Below are 16,263 nucleotides of genomic sequence, written 5' to 3' on the forward strand. Positions count from 1 at the left end.
AATGTGTATAAAATGAATTTACATTGGCATCTTTCAAAAGAGAACAAGAAAACTTCCACATTGTTTTCTTTTCCCTGTATTTTTCTGTAGGAAATGAGTAAATTTTTCTGTAGGAAACTAGTATTTAAAAAGAAACTACCTTTCCACCTAAATTCAAATGGGACATTATCAAGTTTGCTGTAGAAGTCAACCTCCAGATTACACACACTGTATCCTCTTTTTTTTGTTTTGAGACGGAGTCTTATTCTGTCAGCCAGGCTGGAGTGCAGTGGCGCAATCTCGGCTCACTGCAACCGTCACCTCCCAGGTTCAAGCGATTCTCCTGCCTCAGCCTCCCAAGTAGCTGGGATTACAGGTGCCTGCCACCACACCCGGCTAATTTTTGTATTTTTCGTAGAGATAGGGTTTCACCATGTTGGCTAGGCTGGTCTCAAACTCCTGACCTCAAGCGATCTGCCCTCCTTGACCTCCCAAAGTGCTGGGATTACAGGCATGAGCCACTGCGCCCAGCCTGTACACTCCTTCTCGAGAGTGCGCCTTCATGCAATAAAAATTAAGCAGTTATTTATATAGTATTAAATATATACATATATGAATTTATATTTATATAGTATGACTCTATCTATCTATGTAAATAAACAAAGGTATTACGGAATGTGCCATATAGCAGTTTTTTTTTTTTTTTTTTGAGACGAAGTCTCGCTCTGTTGCCTAGGTTAGAGTGCAATGGCACGATCTCAGCTCACTGAAACCTCCACCTCCCGGATTCAAGCGATTCTCCCCCCTCAGCCTCTGGAGTAGCTGGGACTATAGGCGTGCGCCACCACACTTGGCTAATTTTTTGTATTTTTAGTAGAGATGGGATTTCACCATGTTGGCCAGGCTGGTCTTGAACTCCTGACCTCAAGTGATCTGCCTGGCTCAGCCTCCCAAAGTGCTGGGATTACAGGCATGAGCCACCACACCTGGCCATATAGCAAGTCTTGGATTTTTTTTTTTTTTTTTTTTGAGATGGAGTCTCGCTCTGTTGCCCAGGCTGGAGTGCAGTGGCATGATCTCAGCTCACTGCAAGCTCCACCTCCTGGGTTCACGCCATTCTCCTGCCTCAGCCTCCTGAGTAGCTGGGACTACAGGCACCCACCACCATGCCTGGCTAATTTTTTTGTATTTTTACTACAGACAGGGTTTCACCATGTTAGCCAGGATGGTCTCGATCTCCTGACCTTGTGATCCGCCCACCTTGGCCTCCCAAAGTGCTGGGATTACAGGCGTGAGCCACCGCGCCCGGCCCTGGCCATATAGCAATTCTTAAAGTGGCCCCTGGCCTGAAGTTTAAGCCTCGCCTTGCCCTACCCTGAATCAGAAACTTTAGGGTTGTGGCCTAGCAATTTGTATTAACAAGCCCTTCCAGGTGATTCTGATTCATGTCTGGGTCAGAGAACACTGCCATTAAGCATCTACTTTCTGCTAGAGGGGATACTACAGCAGAGGTCAAGGTAGATCAGTAGATGATCGTGGTGTGAGATGATGCTGCAGTTCAGGATGGGAAAGTTTTTTGGGGGTGGTCCAGAGGCTTCGGCCTTCTCAGGTTACCATCCTTCCTAACCCTATTTCCTCTGGCCAGTAAGGCCATCTTTGTAAATGAAATAAACACTAGGAACTAGGGTTGCTGTGGCATGTTCTCTGTTTGAGGAATGTTTCATTTTCCCACAGTTGCACCTGGACTTGATATGAAAGTAACCATCAGAAAATCAACAGAGATCTTAAACTTGCCTACCACAGACACCTGCAGGAATATACTAAGAATCATCATAGTGGACCTTTATTGTCTCCTGAGCACCCATTCTTTGTTCTTTCAGAAACACAACTGGTTTTGAGAATCCATCCCTTCTTCACTCAGTCCACGTAAAGGTTAGGATGGTAAAAGTGTTATACCTCTTCCTCCAGAGTTGGAGCCTATGACACTGATGACACTGGCATGGCAAGCCAAAGCCCTACACCCACCAGCACACTTACTGGTTCCAAATTGATCTACGCTGGTATAATCAGAGTGAATCTCAGAACTTTGGACAGAGCTGTGAGCAGAGACTGACTTTCCTGCTGTCTCCAGGTAGCTGCAAGGCTGAACAGCAGCACCTATTTTATTACCATCTTACTGTCATTCAAAGAAGGCAGAGCTGAAGGCTGGAGAAAAACTGAGTACTAGCAACAGTTTTTGAACCCTGAATATTGTCATAACTGAAGCTAGAATTATCCCTGGACTTGTTTGCCACTAAAATTTCCTTGTTTTGCTTATCCTGGTTTCAGCTGGCACCCTGATCACTTGAAAGGAACATAACTGATATACTGTCCTTTGTTTTTCTTTCCTTCCTCTTCTCCGCCTTTGACGATTTTAAATTAGAAATCTACCTGCCTCTAATCTCTTTAATTTTCTCATTTATTTACTGCTGCCTATTTTCCAAAACACTGCTTCTCAAATATTCCTGGCTCAAAAATCATCTACGTCTTCATGACATATGAAACCCCTAGAATCCAGCCTTTCCCCAGCTTTTAATATCTCCTAATTGATTTCTCAATTCCAGTGAAATGATTCCATTTTATTTTTTTCCCAAACACATCACAAATATTCCTAACTCTTGTGAGCAATTTTCTCTTATTCTTCTCAACTTATCTAAATCCTAACTTTTCAAAAGATCTAGCTCAAGTTCTGTCTTGTCATATTTTGAGTTCCTTTCTTTGGCATTGTATTATTATGTATCTTTCCATGTACACATGTGTGCATTATCTCTCTGATAAAACTAACTGGCTAGAGGATAGGAGTAAAGACTCAATTCTAATATCCTTGTTACCTAATAATACACAAACGTGAAACATGTTTGAATAAATCACTGTTAAATATTTTATGTCTTGAATGTCATTCTTTAGCAATCTCAAAATTGTAATTTGAATCTTACCTTCAAATCAAGATGAACTACATCACGAGTGTGTAAAAAGTGAACACCTTCTAAAATCTGTCGCATAAGTCTTTGAACATCTTTTTCTTTAAAGGCTTCTTCTCTGTCTGCAACACACTGGTCAAAGATTTCACCCCCAGCAGCACTAGAGAAGGGCAAAATTAAAGTAATATATAACTCATAAGAAATGGCGAACACTTACACCAAAACTACAGAGTAAATTAATTACAGTCTGGCAGTAACTGTATACCTTTTTTAAAAAATGTATTTTTATTTTGAAAAATAGAGATGGGACCTCACTATGTTGCCCAGGCTGGTCTCAAACTCCTGTGCTCAAGTGATCCTCCCACCTTGGCCTCCAAAGGTGTTGGGATTACAGGTATAAGCCATTGTACCCAGCCTGTATAACTGTTAGCATGGATTTAACAACCTGAATCAAAACACGGTATAGGCTGAGCCAACTCAGTTCCAAGTAGCTCAAGATGCACCACGATGTAATGTACAGTTTACTAAGCCCTCTGCACATACAGGCCACAATTTGCTGGTAACAGAACTGTGTTCCTCAATTGAAATAAAGAACTGCATTTTGGCTGAAACAGTTTCTTAATCACAGTTTATTGTCATCTGAGTTCCTCAGCCCATTACTATCAATTTACATAAACACAAGGATTTCTTTACCTAAATTTTAAGAGCAATTAGTCTCTTTACACTATAAAGTTACCCATTCTTGCTTTTTTTTTTTTTTTGAGACGGAGTCTTGCTCTGTCACCAGGCCGGAGTGCAGTGGCGTGATCTCAGCTCACTGCAACCTCCGCCTCCTGGGTTCAATCGATTCTCCTGCCTCAGCCTCCCGAGTAGCTGGGACTACAGGCGTGGGCCACCACGCCCGGCTAATTTTTTTGTATTTTAGTAGAGACGGGGTTTCGCCAGGTTGGCCAGGATGATCTCGATCTCCTTGACCTCGTGAGCCGCCCACCCTGGGCTCTCAAAGTGCTGGGATTACAGGTGTGAGCCACCACGCCCGGCCCCATTCTTGCTTTAACAAATGGTTCCTTCTTGGTGTTTTCAACAATTTAAGTAGTTTACATAAACACAAAATATACTGCTAACTACAGTTTTGTGAAAATTTTCAAGTATGTATTTCAAATATAGACTATTATAATAAAATTGAGGCTGGGCACAGTGGCTCACACCTGTAATCCCAGCACTTTGGGAGGCTGAGGCAGGCAGATCACCTGAGATCAGGAATTCCAGACCAGCGTGACCAACATGGAGAAGCCCTGTCTCTACTAAAAATACAAAATTAGCCAGGCATGGTAGCGCATGCCTGTAATCCCAGCTACTCAGGAGGCTGAGGCAGGAGAATCACTTGAACCTGGGAGGCAGAAGTTGGGATGAACTGAGATCACACTATTGCACTCCAGCCTGGGCAACAAGAACAAAACTCCATCTCAAAAAAAAAAAAATTGAAAAGCTAGATTGAGTGACCATTAAGATGACATTCATTCCTCTCAAAAAAAAAAGAGACTATATTTCTCTCGGTACAACATATAATCATATAACCCTGTTTAACTGTGGATTTTACTCATTAACTAAACTAAATGCCATATTAACTAATATCAGTAAATGTGATCTCACTGAAGAACAATCTGAGATGTTAAAAGCATCTCTCAAGTATAGTAACAGAAAATATAATATTAACTATTTTACACAAAGTACTTTCCTTCACATGGAAGCTAGAGAAGCCCTATAATAGCTTTGCTTTTTCTGTCTTTAACTACAGCAACACTACTTTTTAACCAAAAAATTTTTACTGGGAAATTAATTAAAAAACTGTTAACAAAAAAAGTTTTGTACAAAAACTACTTTTACAGAAAACATTTAGAACTTTAAAATTTCAACTTTCTAGTGGTCATTGGAAAGTTGTGAGATGATTATCTTTTGACCAACATTATTCAGAGCCATATAACTGATGTTTAGAAGCTAAGAGTAACTGAGTTTCCCTACCTGCCTGCACCTTGGCTGTATCATAGCTTCCCGCCTCAAACCAAACACTGTTTTTTTCTATCTAAACTAGCATTTCCATTTCTGTCCTGCTCTGAGGCCCAGTTTGGATCTTTACTTTCTCATTATTCAAATTCAACAAACCATCAAATATGTTAGGCCCTATGCTCCATCCTAGAGATAGAAAGATAATTACAAATAAGTATGTCTGGTCCTTCAAGCTCTAGTGGGAAAGAGAAAAATGAAAGATATTTAAATAACAAATACATATGCATTAATATATATGTGAAATTATATATTAAATGACTTGATAACTTAGCAATTGAGCAATTAATTGGAAAGGAAGTAGAAAAAAAAATCTTGGAAAGATGACATTTATTCTGAGCCTTGAAGGATTACTTAGAAGTCCACTAGATGAAATGGTAACAGCACATCCCAGATAGAGGGAGCACATGTGTGAGGGCACATTGTGTAAAAAATACATGGTACACTCATTAAAGGGCAAGTTTCTACTTCCCCATCCAACCAAATGGTATGGCACTTGCCCTCTGGCTATAAACAACTAGAAAATTAAAGCATATGAACCAACTATTTCAGGCATTAGAACAACAGGTATAGGACCATGAGCTGTGAGAAAAGGTAAGCTCTCCAATCTTCCTACTTGGTAACAATTTATGGACAGTGGTATAGGGTAGGGGAGGAACCCAAGCAGAAGTAGAATGCAGCAGCCATGCTAAGCTGAGAAGACAGACTGGGAGTTTGGCAAGGCTAAGACAGCTGGAATTGGCAGGTGAGTACCAGAGAGGAGGGAGCTGCACACAGAGATCTGCTCAATATACTTTGAAGTCTTAGACAAAATAACTCTCGAAAATTATAAGGCTGAGAAATTCCCAGTGTTCACAAAGAACAAGGTAAGACATTTAAATTTTGTCAAGCTAGAGGAGAAAAGCCACTCTAAACACTGGGGCAACGAACAGACTTCTTTGGGAGGGCCATCCTTTATATCAAGGCTAACCTAGTTCTAGGTCTGTCCTAACCAAACTGATCTACAAGTAATTTAAATGACTGCCAAAACATACTTCACCATTCTTTAATGGGATAAAATCTACTCAACCCTGCAACATTCCAAATGTATGTCATTTTACCAAAAATTTCTAGATATCTGAAAATGCCACAAATTACAATTCACAACCAATAGGAAAAATAATAAAAGCAGACCCAGAAATGACAGAGATGATGGAATTGGCAGATAAGGACCTTAAAACAGGCATTATAAAGATGCTCAAAGATTTAAAGTAAAATATGAACATAATCATATAAGAGATGGAGGTTACAAAAAGAACCAAAAGGAACTTTCATAGGTGAAAAATACAGTATCTCAAATGAAAAACCCATTGGATAGTCTTTATAGCAGATCAGACACTGCAGAAGAATCAGTGAATTTAAAGATGCAGCAAAATAAGCTGTCAATGGAAGCACAGAGAAAGAGAGGGAGGGAAAAAAGACTGAACAAAACAAACAGGACCCCAGGGATCTATGGGACAGCATCAAGCCATTTAATACACTGTAATTCAAGGAATAAGAGAAGAGAGGTAGGGGTAGGAAAATATTAGAAAACATAATGGCTGAAAAATTTCCAAATCTGATAAAAACTATAAACAAAAAAATTTAAGTAGCTCAATGAACTCCAAGCCAGATAAATACAAATAAAACCAAGGCACCATACTCAAATTGCTAAAAACCAGTGAGAAAGAGGAAAATCTTTAAAAAGGCACATTTATAGGTGAACCAAGGTAAGAATGATCACAGACTTCTTGTCATAAATAATGCAGGGAAGATGACAATGGAATGACAAAAAAAGCAGTGTGCCAAGAATGTAGGGTGAGGTAGAAAAGGACTAGAAGGAGATGAGGTAGAATAGAAGTCAGGGAGAAGAGCACAGGATGAGGGGAAAACAACTAAAAAAATTCAGAGTAAGGCAATGATGGGCTAATATATACTGTGAAATGCCTCCTCCTCCAGGAAGCACTCCCTAACCTCCCAGGCAGAGTAAAGGAGCACAGTATATGGATAAAAGCAGAAGCTTTGGAATCTCACACTCCTGGACTAAATTCTGGCTCTGCTATTTGTAATATAGCACAACCTAAGGTTGATTTTTTTTTCTTATATATAAAATTGTGTTCTAAAATTTATAAACAGTGTAAATAAAGCATATAAGTAATATATATAAAGCTGGAAGACTTAGCATAGTGCCTGGCACATAGTGAATGCTTAATACATTTTGACTATTATACTCTAGTTCACACCACAACTAGTAAGAACTCCTAGTAAATCATCAACATTGCTGCAATCATTTATAGGCCGAATATCCCTTCTCTTAAATGTTTGGGACCAGAAGCATTTGGGATTTCATATTTTGAAATATTAGCATATACATAATGAGCTATATTGGGGGAGGGGACCCAAATCTAAACACAAAATACATTTATATTTCATATGCAACTTACATACATAGCCTGAAGATAATTTTATACAATGTTTTAAATAATTTTGTGCATGAAACAAAGTTTGTGTACACTGAACCATCAGAAAGTGAAGGTGTCACTCTCCGCCACCACGTGGAATCACAGCAAGTTTACACTTACACATACCTGCTGCATTAGCACAGCCCCCAGCATAGTTATTCTATCCTTAGCATCCTTAATTCCTATAAAGGTGATCTTATCAGCTGTGGTCAGCATCTTTCTGGGATAAGTTTCAAACTTTGGGACATTTCATTTCCAGGTTAAGAATGTTCAACCTCCATATCTATTTCCTTTGCTAGACTTTTAGCACCTGGAGATAAGGGGCTATGTTTTTTCACTTTTTATATGATCAGTACCTATTAGTATCTAGTGCACATAGCAGGTGCTTCAGGAATGATTAATTGATGCAGTGATCATAACTTGCCTGTTTCCATAACAACAATCTATTGATGCGGCTGAGAATTTTGATATCTCAGTATCCAGAGTATATCTCTAAGACTTCCTCTTCAAACTAAAAGTAGAACATAAAAATTTTTGGCCAATTCATACTGATTTTGGTTCTAAAAAAAACCTGATTATCAAAGAAACAGAAGCCACCAAATGTTTCTAAGCAAGGGAATAATATCACCAAATCTGTATTTTTATTACTTATCTAACAGTAGCAGGAGGGATTTCCCAGGATTGAAACCAGGGTGACCAGCTGAGAAGCTACTGGAGAGGTTTAAGCGGAAGACTTGGTAATTCATTATACTGTATAGGAGTGTTAAAGAGGAAAAAGGAATTAAGGATAACTTCGAGGTTTCTAGCTTGAGCAATGAAACAGATGGGGATACTAAACAAAAGAAAAACAGGCCTTAATAGGGCAATGCAGGAGTACTGATATTGACTGCTATTGACTGCATTGATACTGATATATTGACCAATAATGATCTGCAGTTGGACACAGGAATACGCAACAGGCAGCTGGAGCTGAAGAAAGGGGCTGAGGTTGGAAACAAAAATTCGGAAATAATCTGCATGTAAATGATAGCTGAAGCCACAAAAATAGATTGTTATCCAGGGTAAATGTATAAAACAAATGTATGACATAAGTAACGCTGATGGAACTGGGGGGAACACTTACATTTATATAGTAGAAAAGGATAAACGGCTCTGAGAGGAGGAGGAGATTTTTAAAAAATAGGGCTGTGAAAGCCAAGGAAGAACATGATTTCAAGAAAGAAGGGATAATATCAAGTGTTCAAAGAGAGCAAGAACTGGAATGAATACTAAAATGAGGAGACTAATTTTGGCACACAGGACTGGTGACCTCATCAAAGTATTAGAAGAGCAGATGGCATTAGATTAAAAAGTGAATGGGGTATTGGCCCATGAACAGATGAGTGGATCAATGAAGTAGAACAAAACTGGAAGGTGAGGAATGCTATAAATCCAGACTATTCTTTTAACAAGTATAGCAGTAAGGAAAAGAGAAAGGCAAGACATAAGAGTCAAAGCTGAGGAAGGAATTTTAGCATAGAAGAGACTGAAATATTAGAAAACAAAGGGAAAAGAACCACCACGGGAGGAGGGACTGAAACTCTAGAAGAGGTTACATAACTTAAGAAAAAACAAAACACAGGTCCTAGAAAAGAAAAGATGAGAATTAAAGAACTTAAATAAGGGTTTCGGTCTTGGAAATAATTAGCTGAATCTCTTCCATCGAACAGCAGGGAAGGGCATGAGAGCAACAAAGACAGATATTAGAGGAAGAGGGGAGGGATGCTTGGGGAGTGTGTGTCTGATGGCCTTGATTTCTCCATATGGGGGAGAAAAGGCTAGGTATCTCATGAAAGGTAGGAAGTAGGTGACACAGTAAAGATATTGATTAGCTCAGGGGGTGGGGGTGTTAAAAGGACATAAGAGATTAGGTACAGACTTGCCAAGCTATACCATGAGCCTAGCTGAGGATGGAACTCTTACACTTGTACTAAGTAGATGAAAAACGATCCAAGTCCTTCCAAGAATGTGTGGCAGCACAGGAGGAGGGACACACAGCATGCATTCTGGGTTTCAAATGGGCAAATGAGTTGCAGAGGATGACCAAGAGGAAGAGGGAAATAATGTGAGGTGCTGGTAAGAGAGGAATTGAATTAACTACTAAAGAGGAGAAGGAAAGAAAAGGGAAGAAAAAAGTCAGAAGCCAGGTGAAGACTGGAAGTACTGAAATGGGTCCCAGGATGAAAGGCTGAAGAGCAGGTTTTGCAAGAATGAGGAGATTTTGGAGAGAGAAATTTCAGGTGGTCTTTTCTGGATCAATTTCCAATTCTACCTTAATCCTATCTGTAATAAACAGAAAAAAACAAATCCTTGGTAAGCAGCGGGCTCCCATATGAGATTCCTAAACTTATTTTTTAAAAAAACTTTTAACCGTTCTGCCATTTTTGGATATTTCTCCTATCATAAATTAGAAATGCACTGTGACAAATACTTTTGTGCTTCTCATGTTCGTATTATTTCTTTAGAAGGGATTCCTACAAGTGAAATTATTGAATTAAAATATACGAACACCATGTTTTTGAATTACATTCTCAAGAGTAACATGCTTAATATTTTAGCCATCCAGACTTCACCCGCTATAAACTTTTAAATAAAAACATAATGCCATACACATTATTTTGTAACATGCTTTTTTAAACTTAATATTTTAAATCTTTGACAATATATTTATAGTTACCTTAGCTTTTTAATGACTGCCCAGTAATCCACTTTGTGACATCACTTATTTAACCAACCTTTTTTCTAACAAACATTTAGATTATTTCTACCTTTTTGCTACATGGAGAATGCCATAAGGAACATTTTGGTAACATATCTTTGCAAAACTGCCTAATATTTCCTTGTGAAAAAAATTAATAAAAGTAAAATTAGGCCATGCATGGTGGCTCACGCTTATAAGCTCAGCATTTTGGGAGGCTGAGGCAGGAGGATTGCTTGAGGCCAGGAGTTTGAGACAAGCCTGGTCAACATAGTGAGACCCCATTATGTACCATCAAAAAATTTTTTCTAAAAGTAAAAGTGCTGGGTTAAAATGTATTTTTTTAAGGCTTTTGATACATACTTCGGACTGTCCTCCAGAAAAGTTATACTAAAATGGCTCAATCAATGAATATCGCTTTTGTTTATAATCACTGCCAGTTTGATAGGTGGAAATTCACAACTTATTTTAAAATTTACATTATAAAAATAAAAATATTTTCATCTGTATATAGGCAATTTACATTCATGTTATGTCTGTGAAAATTTCTCTTCATATCACTTGTTCATTTTTTTTAAACCAGAGCTGATCATAATACTGAAAGACACAATCACAGATGCCATGATCCAGAATGTAAAAATCCCAAAAGGTCAAAATCCCGAAAGATAAAAAATCCTTAAAGTCTAAAATCCCCAAATCACAATCTTGAACAATTAAAATCTCGACTGTTGAAATCCTGAAAACCGAATTCTAGGGAGGGGATTTCCACTGTGTTTTCAGTTGTATGCAGGCTAGGTGCATCATGGTAGGTGCATCTGTTACTGTCTTTATTTGGAAATTAAGTACAGTTTAAAGGAGATGCATTATGGGTGCCAAACAGACAAGGGGTGGATTTATGGTCTTAATTTCAGTTGTTGGCTTGACTGGATTAAAGAATACCTAGAAATTTGGGAAAGTATTATTTTGGGCGTGTCCGTGAGGGTGTTTCCAGAGATTAGTGTGGGAGTCCGAGTGGACTAGGTAGGAAAGAGATGCCTTCAATGTTGGCAGGCACCATGTAATTGGAGAGAAGAAATATAGAAGGCAAGCTGGTCTCTCTCTCAGAGCTGGGACCAATTTTTCTCTTGCTGCTGTGGACATCAGAACTCCAGCCTTTAAATGCCAGGACTTACACCTGACCACCCCTGCTCCCTACACTCCCACTCCCTGGGGTTCTGAGGCTTTTGGCCTGGATTGAAAGTTAATGATTGGTTTCCCTGGTTCTGAGGCCTTTGCACTTGGACTGAGCCATGTTACCAGCATCCCAGGGTGTCCAGCTTGCAGGCCTATTGTGGAACTTCTCAGTCACCATAAGCACATAAGGCAGTTTCCTAGTAAGTCCTTTCTCATATTTATACACATATCCTATTGGTTCTGTCTCTCTGGAGAAGCCTGACTAATAAAGATTTGGTACTGGGGAGGCCCAATATGATTCCTTCTCACTGTATTCCTTACAATACAATGGAAGAGACCTATGAAACTGTTCCTTCAAAAAAGGATGTGATTAAGTTAAGCATACAAGGCTACCTAATGGTTTAAAAGCTAATTATTATTGGTGCTTTGAAAGCAGAAAATAATTGAATTGCAATGGCTGAGCAATAACCAGGCTTTCAGGTGGACAACATATACTTACAAAATTTGTAGATCACAACCACTGTCCAAATACAAGTGCAGCAGGTGTTTCAAAGGTTATAGAAGTGAAAATGCAGGTGAAAAATCTAAGAACTCTTTCCTGCCAAATTATTCAATCATGTACAACTTCTGCCCCTTCACATATTGCACCAATTCACTATGCTATGCATTTCATCTTCGCATTATTTTCAGTACTGGAAGTATGAATTGGGTGAAAATTTGAGGAGAGTTCTAATTCATTTTATGAAATATTTTGCAAATTTGACTCCATCAAAATATATTATCACAATGTTGATTTTGTGTACGTAAAAACATTGAGGCCAGGCCTGGTGGCTGATGCCTGTAATCCCAGCACTTTGGGAGGCCAAGGCGGGTGGATCACCTGAGGTCAAGAGTTCGAAACCAGCCTGGCCAACATGGTGACACCCTGTCTCTACTAAAATTACAAAAAAATTAGCCGGGCGTGGTGGTGTGCACCTGTAATCCCAGCTACTGAGGAGGCTGACATAGGAGAATTGCTTGAACTGGGAGGCAGAGGTTGCGGTGAGCCGAGATCATGCCACTGCACTCCAGCCTGGGTCACAGAGGGAGACTCTGTCTCAAAAAAAAAAAACCAAAAACCAAAAAAGAACAACAAAAACATTTAAACTTTCTTAATAAATGAAGAGATGTCCTTTTTGTACATCTGCATTTGTGAAAAAAAATTTCTTGAGATCTTGGCTCTTTGGGCAACTGCATATATGGTGATGACTCATTGAGGTTTTCGATCAATTTTGTCAAAAGACTTAGGTTGTTTGTCGTAGTATTTCAGAGGACCGCAGTTATCAATCGAGGTGTACAGAATTATCAACTATGGGGATATACATTTATATATTTCACTTTTTGACCTATTTCTTTTTTTTTTTTTTTTTTGAGACGGAGTCTTGCTCTGTCACCCAGGCTGGAGTGCAGTGGCACGATCTGTGCTCACTACAAGCTCCACCTCCCAGGTTCACGCCATTCTCCTGCCTCAGCCTCCTGAGTAGCTGGGACTATAGGCGCCTGCTACCATGTCCAGCTAATTTTTTGTATATTTAGTAGAGACGAGGTTTCACTGTATTAGCCAGGATAGTCTCTATCTCCTGACCTCGTGATCCACCTGCCTTGGCCTCCCATAGTGCTGGGATTACAGGTGTGAGCCACCGCGCCTGGCCGACCATTTCTTTTATAAATATGGTTTATCTGCTCATAACCGTTACATCTGTGTGACTGTCAGTATATCTGAGTGTTATGTTTGTAAAAACATGTATGTTATTACTCTCTGTTTTAGCATGTAAATGAAGTGGCCTATGAAATGTCATGTATTAAAATTTTATTTTTAATTGACATAATAATTGGACAATTTATGGTATACAGTTATTTTTATGTTTCCTAAATAAATCCCCTTTTAAAATGTAAATAAATTTTTTTTTGTTTTTTGAGACAGGGTCTCACTCTGTCACCCAGGCTGGAGTGCAGTGGCACTATCTCGGCTCACTGTAGCCTTGACCTCAGGTGATCCTACCACCTCAGCCTCCCAAGTAGCTGGGATTACAGGCATGCACCACCACTCCCAGCTAATTTTTGTATTTTTTGTAGAGACAGGGTTTCGCTATGTTGCCCAGGGTGGTCTCCAACTCCTGGGCTCAAGAAATCTTCCCACTTTGGCTGCCCAAAGTGCTGGGATTTGGCCGGGCTCACGCCTGTAAACCAGCACTTTGGAAGGGCAAGGCGGGTGGATCACCTGAGGTCAGGAGTTTGAGCAGCCTCACCAACACTGTGAAACCCCATCTCTAAAAAAAATACAAAAAATTAGCCAGGCATGAAGGTGGACGGACGCCTGTAATCCTAGCTACTTGGGGGGCTGAGGCAGGAGAATCACTTGAACCCATGAGCTGCAGTAAGCCGAGATTGTGCCAATGCACTCCAGTCTGGGCAACAAGAGTGAAAATCCATCTCAAAAAAAAAAAATAACAACAAAGTGCTGGACTACAGGCATGAGCCACCGCACCAAATAAATGTCTTTTACAGAATTTTTTAGGATTATTTTTTCCATAATTATATTTTCAAGATTTTGATCTTTTGGGATTGTGATTTTTGAGATTTTAGACCTTAGGGTTTTTGATTTTTTGGAATTTCAACATTTAGGATTGCATCTTTTGGGATTACGGTCCAAACCCTTTGTAAACTGGGAGGTTCATGTGTTTGTGTGTATTTGCAAGATCTGGTTATATAGTCAAGCAACTTTAATCGCTTTGGCTAGACGAATATTAGAGGTATTTTTCCGAGTTTGTCTTTTCATTTTGTTTGGATTTATTGATGTATTAAGTCTTTTTTGTTTTTTTAAATTAATTATTTTTTAAAAGAGACAGGGTCTTTGTTATGTTGCTTAGGCTGATCTCAAACTCCTGGACTCAAGTAATCCTTCCTGCCTTGGCCTCCCAAAGTGCTGGGATTACAGGCATGAGTATTAAGGCTTTTTTTTTTTTTTTTTTTTTTTTTTGAGATGGAGTCTCACTTTGTCGCCCAGGTTAGAGTGCAGTGGCGCAATCTCAGCTCACTGCAACCTCCACCTCCTTGGTTCCAGCAATTCCCCTGCCTCAGCCTCCTGAGTAGCTGGGATTACAGGCACATGTCACCACGCCAGGCTAATTTTTTGTATTTGTAGTAGAGACTGGGTTTCACCATGTTGGCCAGACTGGTGTTGAACTCTTGACCTCAGGTGATCCTCCTGCCTCGGCCTCTCAAAGTGCCGGGATTACAGGCATGAGTCACCACACCTGGTCTGAAACCAGGATTTCTTAAGGAGAAAGAACAGTCCTTCATTTTTCAAAGCTGTTTTCTGTGCTGTTATCTACCTACTTAAATTGAAAACATAGTAAGAATCAAGACCACTGTTTCTAAAAGAAAGGAGATTAACTCAGACTATAAGAACATGTAAGGATTATAAAATGCCTTTTATTTTAATATTAGTTTGGTATTACTTTGTTAAGAATGCCTCTAATAAAATTGTAAGATAACCTTTTATCCATTTATGACAAGAATTTCATTAAAGAATGAAAATAAAAAAGCTAATATACATGCATCCTTGCAAATTTGGAACATGTTAAATTAATAAGAGGAACACTTGAAGATGATCTAGAAAATTCTGAGATTTCCAGAGAACCAGGCCTGGCAACATTATCACAGATGAGTGGCATTCCGTAAAGGAAGTGTAGACTACCAAACAAACTTAATCTAAGAAAGACAATACTTACTATTCCAGAACTAAGATCATTTCTGATGCAGTCTCATAAACTTCATGTAAATTAATGACCCAAGGATTGTCTTGTGCTATTTCAAGTACAGCAATCTCATGAATTATTTCCATCCGACAATCTTGGCCTTTTCTTCTTTTTCTCATGAACTTTGCAGCAAATTCTTTCCCAGAATCTTTCTTTATACATTTTCTCACCACTGCAAATTTCCCCCTAGAATTAAACAAAAACATTCACTGTTAAAGTTGACAACTTTCCAGAGATGGCAGATTTCAATGAAATTTCCAAATACCCATTGGTAGATATTCAAATTTAGCTTATATACAATCACAAAAGTAGAAATATCATTTAGAAATTTATATAGGCTACATCTATAGATTTATAGATTTATCAAATAAAACAAAATGTATAAACCTGCACAATTCATTTTCTAAAGAATAACAAATATTAAAGTCCATTTTTTTGCAGAGTTACACATAACTTAATTTTTTGCACATTTATACATAAAATGATTTAGGTCTCTAAAAAAGCCAGTTGAAGCCAGGCATGGTGCACCTTTGTAATCTCAGCATTTTGGGAGGCTGAGGCAGGTGGCTCACTTGAGGTCAGCAGTTCTGGACCAACCTGGCCAAAATGGTGAAACCCTGTCTCTACTAAAAATAAAAAATTAGCCAGGTGTAGTAGTGTTATGCCTGTAATCCCAGCTACTCAGGAGGCTGAGGCATGGGAATCGCTTGAACCTGGGAGGTGGAGGTTGCAGCGAGCTGAGATCATGCCACTGCACTCCAGCCAGGATGACAGAGTGAGACTCTGTCTCCAGGGAAAAAAAAAAAAAGCCATTTGATTTTTTAATAGAAATTGGTCACCAGAATCCCTAATATGATGAATTTCACTGCACTAATTGACTCTAAAGAGCACTATCACTTTCTAAAGGTAAGGATCTCACTCATTTATCATTTTAACTAGAGCGTCAGCTAGAAATGTATTTTCTCATAAAGACAGATACAACAAAGTGTTATCTTGATACATTACTATTTGTCATTACACTAATAAGTGGGTAAACCGGGGACTCAGTATAGCATACTGATTAAAAGTAT

General features: G+C 39.0%; 2 protein-coding genes across 22 annotated transcripts in view; one reads left to right on the forward strand and one right to left on the reverse strand.

Annotated features, from left to right (window-relative positions):
- COA1 (cytochrome c oxidase assembly factor 1) overlaps positions 1-2,900 on the forward strand; it is a 120,971-nt gene extending 118,071 nt beyond the window's left edge. For 14 of the 18 annotated variants that reach the window (XM_054687217.2, XM_054687220.2, XM_054687221.2 and 11 more), the window contains one exon: positions 1,714-2,900. The gene's annotated coding sequence lies outside the window, so the exon portion shown is untranslated. The remainder of the gene's footprint in view (positions 1-1,713) is intronic. The other 4 variants (XM_054687222.2, XM_054687231.2, XM_063813929.1 and 1 more) reach the window with 1 other exon arrangement.
- The window catches only part of STK17A (serine/threonine kinase 17a), a 53,968-nt gene that overhangs the window by 25,649 nt on the left and 12,056 nt on the right, over positions 1-16,263 (reverse strand). For all 4 annotated transcript variants that reach the window (XR_001719209.3, XR_001719208.3, XM_009452955.5 and 1 more), the window contains exons 2-3: positions 15,167-15,379; positions 2,955-3,099 (exon numbers count right to left, since the gene is read on the reverse strand). Coding sequence is in view for 2 of the 4 variants with exons in the window: in XM_009452955.5 (XP_009451230.1) it covers positions 2,955-3,099; positions 15,167-15,379 (358 nt within the window). In the remaining 2 variants the exon portion in view is untranslated. The remainder of the gene's footprint in view (positions 1-2,954; positions 3,100-15,166; positions 15,380-16,263) is intronic.

The sequence above is a fragment of the Pan troglodytes genome, chromosome 6, assembly GCF_028858775.2.
Source record: "Pan troglodytes isolate AG18354 chromosome 6, NHGRI_mPanTro3-v2.0_pri, whole genome shotgun sequence".
Taxonomy (NCBI): domain Eukaryota; kingdom Metazoa; phylum Chordata; class Mammalia; order Primates; family Hominidae; genus Pan; species Pan troglodytes.